This window comes from Agelaius phoeniceus, chromosome 1 (assembly GCF_051311805.1).
Source record: "Agelaius phoeniceus isolate bAgePho1 chromosome 1, bAgePho1.hap1, whole genome shotgun sequence".
Lineage (NCBI taxonomy): Eukaryota > Metazoa > Chordata > Aves > Passeriformes > Icteridae > Agelaius > Agelaius phoeniceus.
The window spans coordinates 41,923,470-41,937,431 of record NC_135265.1 but is presented as its reverse complement, the minus strand read 5'-3'; the positions used below and the strand labels follow the sequence as shown (position 1 = coordinate 41,937,431).

General features: G+C 42.6%; 1 protein-coding gene across 3 annotated transcripts in view; it reads right to left on the bottom strand.

The window, feature by feature from the left end:
• Positions 1–13,638, bottom strand: part of TGFBR2 (transforming growth factor beta receptor 2) — a 61,051-nt gene extending 47,413 nt beyond the window's left edge. Inside the window, exons 1-2 of one of the 3 annotated variants that reach the window (XM_077177105.1) lie at positions 13,487–13,638; positions 13,076–13,321 (exon numbers count right to left, since the gene is read on the bottom strand). In XM_077177105.1, the coding sequence (XP_077033220.1) occupies positions 13,076–13,169 (94 nt within the window). In that variant the 5' untranslated portion in view covers positions 13,170–13,321; positions 13,487–13,638. Of the gene's footprint in view, positions 1–12,832; positions 12,937–13,075; positions 13,430–13,486 lie in introns of those variants that run through there. The other 2 variants (XM_054632223.2, XM_077177110.1) reach the window with 2 other exon arrangements.
• Between the last annotated feature and the right edge of the window lie 324 nt (positions 13,639–13,962).

The following is a 13,962-nucleotide window of genomic DNA, read 5'->3' as shown; positions in this document are numbered from 1 at the left end:
TTAGGTGCTGCTCAGTAGGAAGGGACTTGCCAATCTAAAATGTTTAGTCTACCTGCCTGAAGATATGTGAGGGACTGCAGGCTCTTACACTTCATTTATTATGAGGCAGAATATAACTGTAAATTTGAAATTTACACATCAAGTTGGATTTCCAGGGTTTTCCCCTCCCAGTTGCTTTACGTAATAATTGCTTACTCTAAATCCACTATTTCAGTCCTCCAGCTATCTCTTCAGTAATTCTTAAGATCATAATCTTTCACCAGGACTCCAAGACAGCATATACACTTGCAAGCTTGTTTAAAAGAAACATTTCAAAGAAAAGACTAATTTAAGTCTCTAAGAAACAATTCCTTCTATTGAAGAGAAAGCTGGGAAGAGATAAGACAGAATCACAAGAGCAAGTGTGCCAAGCAGCAGCTCAGAACCTACCACTACCTCTCAATTTTCATCTGAATACCTCAAACTTCATCCAATTACTTCAATCATTTTTTTTTCCTAACAACTAAGAACTGTGAAAAGCAATATATAATGACACTTGATAAATTTTTAACCAGTGCAGTTCATTTCTGGCATTATGTTCCTCTGCTACTACATCATGTTCCTGCTACTGCAGGACAGAAGATGTTTATTGTCACATATATGAGTTAAATTTAATAGGATAAGATCTTCACCAGATGCAGTGATTTTTGAGTGTTGCTATGTCAACGTATACTCATTGATGTTTAATATTTTAGAGCCATCAAATGTTTCTGGATATTGGTCATCAGCATCCTTAATCTGGAGGGCACTTATTCAACTGTACAAATCAGTTGGAGTCTGCAGGATGTCTAAGGGCTTCTATGAAATGCCTTGATCTTTTTAATCAAATGCCAAGTGGATTAATAATTACATCATGAAAATACTATTTCAACAACTGTCATTGAGGAAGCTGTGCATAACATGGTCATAGCAGCCGAGCCACTCAGCATCCTTTAAACACCACCAGCCAGTTACATACTTTGTTATGGTTTCAGGCAAAACTGCTCAGTGACATGGGCAGCTCATTCTCTAAACCTGTCACTTTGGCATTTCTCACAAACACTGCACTCATGTAGAACACAGTTTGTTTTTAAAAGTGCTCTCATAAGGCAAAACAATTCCAAGCTTTCCCAATACAGTAATAGCTTAGACTATACCAGAGGAAAGTGTTCCACAGCAGTAGAGACATTTTTTAAATTCCTTGGATGTAAAATTTTATAACTCATGCATATTTGAAATATCCCTGCACAACATTAGTTAGCAGAGCAGTTTAACTGTTTTGTTACTTCTGGAGATGCTAGTCTTAATTCTGAGAGGGATGTAAGTGATACCAGCCTGGAGGTGGAAACCTGCTGCATCAAAGAGTCAAAGATTGCAAGAGCTCTATGACTCTATGGATGGTATTCCCAGACTGGCCTTCTGAAAGTGAAGCCATTCCACCCAGCTAGTTTTGCAAAGCCCTAACTTACCTGGGTATGTGTTTAACAAGCCAAACCCTGTCTTAATTTAGAGATTCACACTGGAAAGTCCATCACATGTCTTGGCCATACTCTAATAATGAAAGTATCCCATTTGCTAAAAATGCACCCCTTGTGTCTGGGGTGGTTTCATTCACCTACAGCTTCCATTTTTCAGAACGGATGCTTTATCACCTTTCAAAATATCGTCCCCCTTGGAGTCTAAAGTATCAGGTTAGCACAGCTTAAGACCCTATTTTCCACCAACTAACTGCAGCAAACTTCCACTTGAGCTCTGCTACCTACAGCTATGTTGGCAGAGCAGATTCAGCCAGATTGCACTACCTTAACTGTGCCTTAAGGCAAATTATCCCAGTTAGTGGTGTTTATGTTATTTATGGTAACTTAACAAGGCATGGCAAAGTGTCTGCATATCTGACCAATCTGACCAACCATATCTCATATTCAGCCAGAGAACAGCAGCTGTGGGTACTATTCCTAATTCTTTAGCTCTTCCTATGCCCAAAACCACAACAATCCATCATGTTGAAAAAGCAGGAAATTATTAACACTAAACTCTCACCTGAAAATGCAAAAAAGACAACATGGTTCCAAACAAACAGTACCTCCCCTCCTTCCTTACCCACTGCAGGCTAAGGACAATAGAGTAGAAATTGATGCCCTAGTAAAAGCAAACTATATCTCATTTCCAAAAGCACAGTGGAAACTTAAATCAAAATCCACTTTTTAAAGGGAAAAGTGATGATTATATGGGCAGTCTACGTACTCATGCCAATCAACAGCTTGGAAAAGCAGGTGTCAGTGCTTTCTATTTCTAGGCATGTGGTTATGATAGTGGTAAATGTGCCTTGTCATTAGCTTTCAAGAGTAAGTTACTTCAAATAATTAGTGGTTTGCTTCTAGCATTTGCTACCCACCTTTACCCATGAGAAGGCCAGTAAGTTTCTGCCTTCAAACCACTAGTAGGTACATGCCTGATAATCACACTATAAGCCACCAGAAGAAAAAAAACTGGTTTGGGAATGTGCAAATTGGCTGAACCATTAATAATATATATGTGGACAGCTGAGAGAAAAGTTAGGCCTTTGGTTGTCAAACAGAAGCAAGTTACCAAAGTTTCCATGTGCCTCACCAAGCTCCTGGCACACAGCCTCTTAATCAGGAAAAATAGGGGAGGAAAAAAGTGCTAATATATTATTGAACTTGACAGGGTGTTTGAGACTGTTGAGAATTTCTGGATGCTCTAAATTTAATCCAGAATTTCTGTAGAGAAAGAACAGGGGTTATGACTCTCTTTGAACCTCAGTTACCCAATCACAATAGACAAGTGTTGAAACAATCTCTGTTCATTTCCCACAACTTCTAGAATTGTCTATAGAAACTGTAATTAACACATCATTGCATTACTTTTTCCCACATATTAAGCAACACAACTTGAAACTGTGGAAATACTAATATAAATGATTGTACTGAAGTTTAATGGTAGCCTCAAAAATACAATGGATGAAATCATGGGAAGCTGGAAATCTGTGTTTGAGTCTCTAAAGACTAAGAGGCTTCTCATTTCCTAGTTCACTGCTTTAACCATAGGCTTAGATGCAAAAGTTGTTCTTAGTTGTAAGTCACCTTGTCTCCTTCTCCCATGTGAAATAAGGAGCCTCTAATCCTTTCCAGTCTGTACAGGATGAACTTTCATGTCTAATACAGGTACTTTGAAATTGTTTAGGGTCAAGTGCATATTTTTTTAAATAACAGGATATGCCAGATTCTTCATTCTGAACCCCAGTTCCTGAATATTGGTGATTTAGCTGGAATTACATTTTTATTTTCCTTCACAAACATTAAAATCAGGAGACATATATGTATAAGAATCCCTAGGCTGCTCCTGCACTAATAAATATTCATCATGCCAGTGTGGCGTCAGGGAAAAGTGAGAACAGCAAAGCCCCCAGCCAGCCAGAAACCTTAAGGCAAAAGTGTAAAATGTGACAAGTAAGGAATGTGTGAGCAATAAGCTGATGGAGAAAGAAAAACAAAAAAAGGAAACACATTTTGGTTGTATTTTCTTTTCCAGAAGAGTTACTCTTCCTGCTGAATATCTTCCTATACCTATTATCCAGAGCAAAGAGAGAGCAGAAATGGCCTTAGTTACAACCAGACAGTGTGGTATTCCTGTTTACATGCAAACTTGGGTTATGATAGCTCTGAAAGCCTCATGGCCTGGCACTGTACTTGCCAGATGAGAATAGTACAAATGCAATAAAAGGATCAGCTTCCCAGATTTTTGACTTAAGGCATTCCCTTGTGGTAAAGCTGGGTGAGGAAATGGAAGAATAGACTGAAGGGAAGAAGGGAAATTCAATAGCCCAGAAGCATGTATTGCTGACCTAGTTACTTTGTGAAGGCTTAAATAAAGAAGCTTATGAAGTCATGACTATTACATGGTCCCCTCTGATCTTTTCATGAGGATGAGAAATGGTTGTTTTCAGTTTAGAAAGGAAAAAAGATTCTGTATGTAGAGTGTCTCTTTGTTGTCCTGTGAACTCCCTGGAGAGAATATCAGTCACCCTGCAGGGGCTGGAATAATGAATGAATCCATCAGGGAACAGGCTTTCTTCTCCTGTGACATGCTTTGGGGGACCACCCACACACATGTCAACCCTTTTTCTGCAAAGTGCTGCCTCTAAAGCCTTCCCCTGTCTCAGCCAGCAAGGATCCTTCATCCTAGAGCCTTTCATTGATGGAGTTTAGATACTCTCAGGCTGAGGAGTGACATGACCATGGGTCTCCCACTTTCAGGGCAAAAGCTCTAACCACTGTAGGAAAAGGAGGCAAGGCAACCGTGAAAATTGGTAATAGGAGCTGTGGCGAGGTAGAAGGTACACAGCAGGGCAGCTGGCCTCCTGCCACAGCACGGTCACTGCAGAATCACAGATCCCCTTGTATGCCAGAGACAAATGAGAAGGGTAATTGCTGCATGCTGGTGGGGAGAACTGGTCAAAGGGAATAAAAGATCAACCACCACCTGCAAATGACAGCTCTTCTCCATTGGTTTCTGACTGCAGATTGTTCAAAATTTTTCAAAATCTCATGAAACGTCTCCCATTAGTGAAACACACAAAGATTTACTCTTTACTTCCTGCACCCTTTCTGTAAGTTTCTCAATAAGAATGGAACACTGAAATCACTACCCAGTCATGTTAAAGGAAAGCTTAAGATAGCTACAGAGCTGAGAGCAGAGCAGCCCAAGTGGATCCTGAATTTGCACAGTGCAAAAAGAAGTGCATAAAGAAGGAATATTTTAAGAGACTAGACAGGTGGAGGAAAAAAGCTGGGAAAGGAAAAAGATGTAGTTACATCTATCCTATTTCCCCAAGCACAGACTTCAGTGGCCAAAAGTTATTCACATACACTGCTGGCTGCAGTACTTGAAGGTATGCTGAGTCCTGATGTAACTATGACTTCACATTTGCTCCAGCCACAAAGCTCCCAAAGCATATGGAAGTTGGTCAGGACAGCTTGGTAATGCTAAAATCAGAAGGGCAGCCAAAATGGTAAGAAATTTAATCTTCCTTTGAGAACTAAGACCTGTCTTAAATTGTTGCCCAAGCGGTGCTATCCAAACCACTGATGTACTGCAACTTTAGATAACAAGTTTTCAGCAGTATCTAAGCTGCTAATTAGGCTCAGGGATCAGATCAGTATCTCAAGACACACATCCTGGATAGCTGCTTCTGCTTTCTTCTCTGAAAATAACCAGAAGAGATAACCCATTACTAATCATCTGTGGTCTGCTTCAAAGTTTGGCCCCTTGTACAGCAACATTAAAGATGTGCTTATATTAGTTAGTGAGATGAAATCTACAAAATTGCCACATTATCATCCAAAAGCCCCAGGCACCATCGAACCATGCCAACAGGTGATGTATAGGCATGATGAACTTAATCCCATTCTGGGCTGCAGAATCCATAGCAGGATTAAAACTGGAGGGAGATGGCTTACCTGCATCTCACATCTAAAATATTTAGATCCAGGAGAATTACAGGTCAACACTTGATAAATCTAACTGAAATCCCTTTTCTTGCTAAGTCAATAAATTGAGTACCAGCTCACTTATGATCCTTCTGGGTAAAATATTAAACAAAATTAAAAACCACATCCACATTCTGAGAAGGCATTTGTTCTTTAGTCCTCATTTCACATTCTCCACTTTTCTTCCTTATTAACTACACCAGCACTAGAAGCTTATCAGTGATGAGGGAGCACCAGTTTTCATACATCTTAGGAAATGCACACAAGTGTTTTTAAAGGAAAGTCCTGGTCATGATGAGAAATCATCATTCTTATATATTTATCTTTTTTGGGACTACCTATCCCACATCAATTCATCTGCATCCTCCCAAATTCCCCTACCATGACTCTTCCTGGGCAAAAATCCTTAATGATACCTTACAAGAAGTTCGGAAGCATTCTCTTTCTGAAATCTCCCATTCTTAATGTTCCGAGGACTTCAAAAAACTGCAGTCAAATTACTCTCTAGCTCCAAGAAAGAGAACCAGATCACTCTGGCTCCTGTAAGACTGATACCACAAAAGCCCCCTCGAGGGAATTACAGCCTCATAACATACAGTTGCCTATTATTTATTCTGTAGCCAGATTCTGCCAGCTGGTATAAATCAGGGCAGGTTCCTCGGCTTGAACAGAGGAAGCTGATTTATGCCAGCTGACAGCCTGGCTGCACGCGCTCCACTTGCACAATGCTAGTTTTTAAAGGGACCTGTTAAAGTGCCCCAGGCACGTAAGAACCACGCTCGGGTCTTTACTTGCAAAATGTTGCTCCGAGGAATAGAACTGTGAGACCTTCCTGCTGCTCTCTGGGTGTACTGTTTAAATTCACAGAAGAAAGTCTCTAAGCCCTGACAGAGCCACCATGACCTTGGGAACAAATCTGCGTTTTCTAATGTCCCCTGCATAGACCAGTTTTTTTTAACTGAGCTTTAATGCTGCATTAAACAAAGCCCATGGGAATACCAATGCAATGTTTTGGAAAAACTGATCAGCTGCAGAGAGGGCAAAATTGATCTTCCAAACTTATGTTACTGGTAACTATAAACACACTTTAAAGAATGTGGTGTGACTTGCAAATCACTTGCTAAACGTATAGCTTTGGCTGCTTTATAAATCTTTCTTTTTTACCTTAAAACCTCAGGTATCTACTTAAGAGAACAGGGAAACAGCTCATTTGAGGGTGTGGACTGAAGTGCTTGGGTACAAACAGAAGAGAGTAGGAACAGAAGGCAGCTTTCTAATACCTCTGGTTTCAGATTGCCATTGGAAAGGCACAGTGTTAATCCCAGCTGTCACTGTAGGGATGTAACTGCTGGGTTGTCAACTGAAGCATGCTTTAAGTGTGAGGAAGCAGACTCCTCTAGCTGCTCCTGAAATCTATTAATTTCAGTCCAATTTTTGCCAAAACACTGCTCTGGGTGAGCAGAGAATTGGAATCCCGGAGTCAGACTAACAGGACTGTTAATAATCAAAATTGTGGTTCCTTTGCATGACACAAATTTCTGAATACAGTTTGTTATTATGATATGAAACAAAGACTAGAAGACTCAAGCCATTCAGAGCCCTTCCATTCCCACCCAATAAGGAACCAATGAACACAAGGCTACAGGTCAACCTGAAAAACGCTGTCAGGGGAATATTTTTCCTGCCACACAAAGTGCTTCAACATTTCATACATTCTCATATACACAACAGAGTGAAACCAAAATCATTTGAGGTGTTAGATGATACGGGGATGTCTATATATGCATGCCCAGTGAGAGTGACAGCCCTCCAACATGCTGGGGAGAGTGGATAGGGGGAGCTCCAGTTTCAAACGTGCATTTTTTGAGTAATGGCCATGCACTTAATCCCACCTATCTTCCATTGACCAGTATTTTGTCTAATTATTGATTAATGATTATTTTTTTATCTTTCTATATCAGAAATTCCACTGTGGACTAGGGAAGAAACAAACAAAAAAAAAAAAAAAAGGAAATGTTTCCTGATGAAAGTTTAATAGAAACTGGTACATTTCCACAAATTGTCTCAGTTTTGACAAATCAGCATTTTCCCATGAAAAACAGTGTCAAAAACTCTCAACCAGCTGTAATTCCAACCAGATTAACTCAGGGATGAATGCCAGCAGGAAGTTCTTGCTAAATACCAGTTGTTTGAGCAAGGGAAAACTATTTCTGCCTGAGACGATCTTCCCAGAGGTGAAAAGGCTTTAAAACCCATATGAAAAAAGGACAGGTAGTTCCAGCTGTAACAACTACAATGGCATTCACAGCAAGAGAAAGAGCAAGGAAATGGCATATTAAAAAAAATATGCATGAACATGGACAAATCAGCAACTAGTACTTCCCCTGAAACTGCTAATGTTATCGTTTCTTAAAATCTAGAACAGTTGCTAAAGCTTTGCAGCAATGCAAACAAGCTGACAGGAGCCTATATGAACTGCTGGGCAGGGCCCTTACAACATGCTTCAATTTCAATTCTGCTTCAATCTCTAGAAGCTAATGGACACATAGAAATGATGAGCATGCTGTCACCAGGAAAAAAATGGAATTAAGCAATTCCTGGTGAGATTTGTTAGTTCTACCTACTCCTCTGGATGAGATTCCATTAGTGGATGGAGTTTGAAGCAATTTGCTCTCTTTACATATCTTACCCTAAACATCTGTACACAACTAAAACCATGTTCTTTCAGGCAGTAGGATATAAAATGTTGTACTCAACAAGTGCCAGTGCTGCTGCTCTGTTGCTATGCCAGAGTGCAGGCATAATATGAAAAACAACTGTTGAAGATTTAGCTGGGTCACTGAGAACCCAATTCTGCAGATGTTTAGTGCCAGCCCATTGCTTACAGTGGCATTTGCCCTGTCCCAGTGTGTACACCCACTCCTTGCTGTAAAAGCAATCTATCCCCTGTAGTAAGAAGCTTCTCTGCTGTTTCTTAATACAACACCTGCCAGTGAAATTAAACTTCCAAAGGACTTTGGCTGTCAAAGCCAAGACATACTCTTTCTGATTTATTTTAGCCTATTTTAACCTTCCAGAGCAGGAGTTCATAGAAAAGCACAAGTAGTTTTTCATCGCCTTTTATTTTAGTCTTGAAACCATTTTATAAGGGTTTAAAAATCACTTCCCATTACCCTATAGGAAAAAAAAAACCCCACAAAACAAAAAACCTCTCTAATACCAACAAAGTTTAAGGCTAAAGATCAATTAAGTAACCCAAAATCTCAACACTCACTCTTAGACTAGGATTCAGCCAACTTTCTTTTTCATATCAGGACTGGCTCTCCACTACTTTGTGCTGGGAACCCCTTGTACTCTACAACATCTTTAGAGACTGGTTGATACCTCAGTCAATTTTACTGAGTTTGCAAGGCTCTGGCCATACAAAATATCTAATGTTCCTGGGATATGCCTACCTAGGTATTTCCCCTGAGTCAAAAGTCTCCTCTGTGGCAAAGGAAATGACACTGCTGTCTCCCACCTGCCTCAGGGCACCTTTCATTCCTCTGCTTGTCAGGTGCCAGAAGGGCAGTGGGAACCATTGGCAAATCAGGGCTGTAGCAGCCCATGTCCCCACTGCTGGGACCATGGAGGTGGCTGGAAGCCCTGCCTTTCACTGTGGGCTGCACTGTGGCCATGGCAGCCAGGGTGGAGACTGCAGGATCACTTTCATCAGAATCTGTCACAGCACGAGTGAGCATGTTTCATACCTAGCTGATATAAATGCACCCTGTTATGCAAGATCCAAGAGTAACAGATTGGGCACAACCTGTTGGTTTTGCTCATTTTGGCAGTACTGGAAGTAAGGCACAGCTCTTCTGAGGTCGGAGGAGTGGCAGTGAATGTTAGCAAAGTGCATGTAGCACATACATACATTACTGAGAAAAGAGTTCCTGTGCCACAAATGCAAAAAAAAAAAAAAAAAAAAACCAAAAAACCAATAATGTATCACTTTAAAAATATCTTGCAGAGGAAATATAAGCATCGGAAACTCCAACAACTGGTGCTACAGTGATATTTTGCTCTTTTTTTTTTTCCCTCAAAAGAGCAAATGCTTTCTAAAAGCCTTTGAAAAAAAACTTGCAAAAACCCCCACAACCAAACCACGAGGAATTTTCCTTCTGGTAAGAGCCTGACACCATATTTCCTCCTATGTTCAGAGTTAACCTTGTCACAATGACAACTTTATTCGGCACCATTATAGGATGCTCCATCTTTCAAACTGTAACAATTCATCCCAGAAAGGAGTATTTCCTATTGAAGCAATGCTGTTTGACTAAATATAGGTCATATAGTAGTAAGTGTTTATAAAATATAAGTGAAAAAATACTATGAATATGAAAAACTCTGAATTACTCCATTGCCCTTTTTTTGAAATTACTTTTGAAACTGTTTCAGGAAACCCGCTATCACTCTGTATAACTCTACTAATGCTAATGGAACTATATTCATTTGCAGCAGCTTAAGATCTGGCTCATAATTATTTAATAGAAACCATTCTGATATGGAATTCACCACTGGAGTATTAGAGAAGCTTGTTAATGCCAGTGAACTAAAAATAGCAAGTAAACAAAAGTGTTTTTTGAAGTCTTACATATAAAAGTCTCACAATTCAAGGATACCCCATAAATAGAAGAAAATGCAATATCATCTCTGATACATCCCTACTTCCCTCCTGAAATACCTGGAAAAATGCCAGTTTTAATGGGGGGCAGGAATGCATTTTAGACTCAATCCTGTTACAAACATGTTCCATCCCGTTACAAGATGTTTGCTCTCCTTCTTCCCTTTTGCAAACATCTGAAGCTCTGAATTGGATTTTCTTACTATAAAATTAACTAACTCTGATATGGCTTTCAAAAAAATAGACAATAATGCAGATAGAGTTTGGCTGAATGGAGATATTAAGTTCCTGATGTTCAGAGATGAACAATTATTACATGGATGATTCCAAGGAACAAATTTCTGGTTATGATCACCCAAAGACAAACTACAAATTCATATTCACTTGAACACACTAACACCAATTTCTTACGTCGGCAACTGCTGCTTTGCACTGCCATTAATTGATAAAATGCTCAATAAATCATTCAAAATCATTCAAAAAAATCACACCTTGCCCCTTCACTCTATGCAAAAAAAGTCAATTACTTCTGTGTAGTACAGGACATGAGAGTATCTTTTTCAAAGGAGAGAATTCTTATTGAACTTGTTTGTGAATTTGTAGGTTTATCTAGAATCTTTAGGGGCATGTCATTCTTGTCTAATATTTTGCTGTGAAGAATGTTAAAATGAAATTTTACCTGGTGCTTTTTTAACTAGCCATCTGGTTAGTTACTAGGCATACCTGGGAACTGAGCTCTTCTGAGACTGATATATCTCCATTTTTTTCAGCCTCACTATAGTGATGAATTATTACAAAATAAGTAGCTTTTTGTTTTCTTTTTTTTGTTGTTGTTGTTTTGTTTTCCCCCAAGCATTTGGCAGCTCTAATTTTCATTCTGGTGCCAAATAACTACCAACATCCAAACCTCACACTTTCTGCTCCACAGAACTGCTGCTTTCTGATCAACTCTTCTGTCATAACAGAATTCTATGGCACAATAGAATCCTACAGTGATTATCAAAACAGCTTTTGGAGCTATGGGATAGATGATCTGACAACTGGTCTACTCAGTTTTGGTTATTGTAGGCTGTAGATGAAGATGAGTATGAAAAATGCTGGAATTGTAACCAGTTTATGTTCTCTTTCCTCACTGGACCTATGACAAGAAAGAACAACAAACTCTTGAGCCATGCCTGCTTTTAAAAATCGACCCATAGTTTGAGACTATCTATAACTGATTGGGTGGGGAAAAAAAAGTATAATGATAAATAACACAAGATTAACAAAGGCTGAGCTTCTCTATTTAAAGTTTTTTGCGATGGGAATCTGCAAAAGTTTGAGGCTGGGGTCAAAATAAAGGACATCACTAGTTGAGTATGATTTATACTAATGTAAAATTATAGAAAAATACATAGAAATTAACAAGAAGCTACACACCTCAAATTTAATATAACTTTGAGTTGTGGGACACCACAGTCTCTTATTCTTACACTGTTCTTTTCTTCTGCGCTAAGTTTTCATGAGTAACTTTGCAGGTATGCAAAACCTGTTGACTTTGACAGGGCTGTTAATGAAGCATGAAGTTAGTCAAAACTGCACATAGCTAAAGGCAGTAGCTATTCAAGAGTTATCCACCTTATGTTATCATGTTTCTGCCAAAATTTGGGATCGACTACTGACCATGAATGGACCAGACAGGAGAATCAGAGGGCCCAGGGCAAAGTTTGTAGAAGCCCAGGTGTGCACACCTTACCTGAAGACAAAAACTAGATGTGCCATTACAAGACATCTTAGAAAGCTACTTAATTCTTCACAAGTATTTCAGATGCAGTTTGCTGCAATCTCCTGTTCTCCTTTTAGGTTCACCACTTGTTCTGCAATGTGCTTTAGGGCCTAACCTTGATATTACAGATGTTAATTCACAGATGTGGGTAACTACTGGTAGGAGGATAGAGATGGAAGGCTGCTCAGGGCAGGAATCTTGTTTTTGCAGCAGAACTTTAGGCTCATAGTATATTATGAATTATGAAATGAAGAATACTGCAAGTTGCAGACCCCAAAAACCTATCTAAGGATGTCTTGGTAGAAGGAGGGTAAGGATTATAAATAGTCACTTTTAAAGCGAGTCAAACAACATGCACAGTCAGTGCTGGAGGAATGAGTGCTTTTCAGTCCAACTGCTCACAGCCACGGCTCAACTCCGCTCTTAGCAGAAACTCTCACGAAACCCAAATTTTGGTAACCAAGTGCAGACCCGCGCAGCAGCGGGCTCTGCGGCCACGCACAGGCCCTCTCTCTGAGGGCCACCCGAGGCACTCCGGCCGTGTGGCCGGGGCTGTGCAGCACACACACTCGGTGCCCAGCCGAGCGGCGGTGCAGCACACACAGCCGGTGCCCAGCCGAGCGGCGGGGCCGGGCCGGAGGGCGCTGCCAAGGCGCCGCGGCTCCCCCGGCCCGCGCCCGGGCACAGCCCTGCACACGGGGCCGCACCAGGTGCGGGAGCCGCCGCATCAGCTGCGGGCAGGGCCTGCAGCCCCTCCCCCGGCCACCGCAGGCAGCCCCCCAGATGCCTTCTCCGGGCTCCTCTGGCCCGAGCAGACCCGGCTGATTTCCTGCCAAATCCGCTCCTTTCTCCCCGCTATTCCCTCCACGGACGGACCTCAGCTTTGGCCGCGGAACCCCGAGATTCCCAGTCCTTGCTTCCCCGCTTACTCTCCCGCAGGGCCATCAACAAACACGCTCACCCCCTCCCGAAACATTTCCAGCCTCAAAACTTTCTTAGCAACCGTGTCCCCCGCCTCCCGCGGCGGACGCCTGTCCCTCGCCGCCTGCCCCCGTCCCCTCCCGCCCCGCTCCGGCCCCGGCAGCTGTCAAGCGGCAGCGCGGGCCGGCGCGCACTTACCCCGGAGCAGAGCGGGTACCGAGCTGCCCATGAGCACCCAGAGGGAAAGGCGCAGCAGCAGCCGCCGCAGGCTCCTCGGCAGCCGGGGAGTCATCGCGGAGCCGGATCGGCGCGGCCGGCGAGCCGCGGGCGGGGCGCGGGGGCGGCGGGGAGGCCGCGGCGGCGGTGGCGAGGCTGGCGGGGAGCGGGGCTGCGCCGCTCCGCTGCTCGGGACCGCGGGTGACTCACTGAAACTTCACTTCGGCGCTGCAGGGGAAACAGGAAATCTTAAACTTCGCAAACAGCTGGGCAGGACTTTCTTACTCTTACAGTAGTTCCTTCTCCCCCTTCCCACAGTCACCCCCTCCCCTGCTCTCGCCCTTTTTCTTTCCTTTTTCTTTTTTTTTTTTTCCTTTTAACATGAAACCTCACCCAGTTTGGTGTCAATCATCTGCCAGAGGCCAGCCCCTCTCAGGTCTGGCTCTCCCACCACAAGCGCGTCGGGGCCAGCCCCGACGTGCAGCCCGGATGGCTGCGCCTGCCTCCCTCCGAGGCGGGGACCGGGCACGGGCACCCGCCCGGAGCTGCACCGTGCCTTGCAGGGAGCCTCAAGGTCGACAGGAAACCGCCAGCTCGGAGGGCTACTACTCCCTCCCTGCGAGTTGAAAAGGACCCAGTCGAGTCATTTGGGACACGGGGACTTTGCAGACCTCCTCCCCGCATCCGTATCCCTGACCTTAACGATGCTGCTGCAGCAGCCTGTTTCCTCCTCTGCAGAACGGGTTTCGGAAAGAAGGACGTAGCCCCCAGATGAACTAAAGCAGGGAGCAGGGGAGTTTAAAGTCGGGGTAACAGCAGGAAATATTCACACAGACTAGCTGGGCACTCAGCTTGCAGATGTTCAAGCT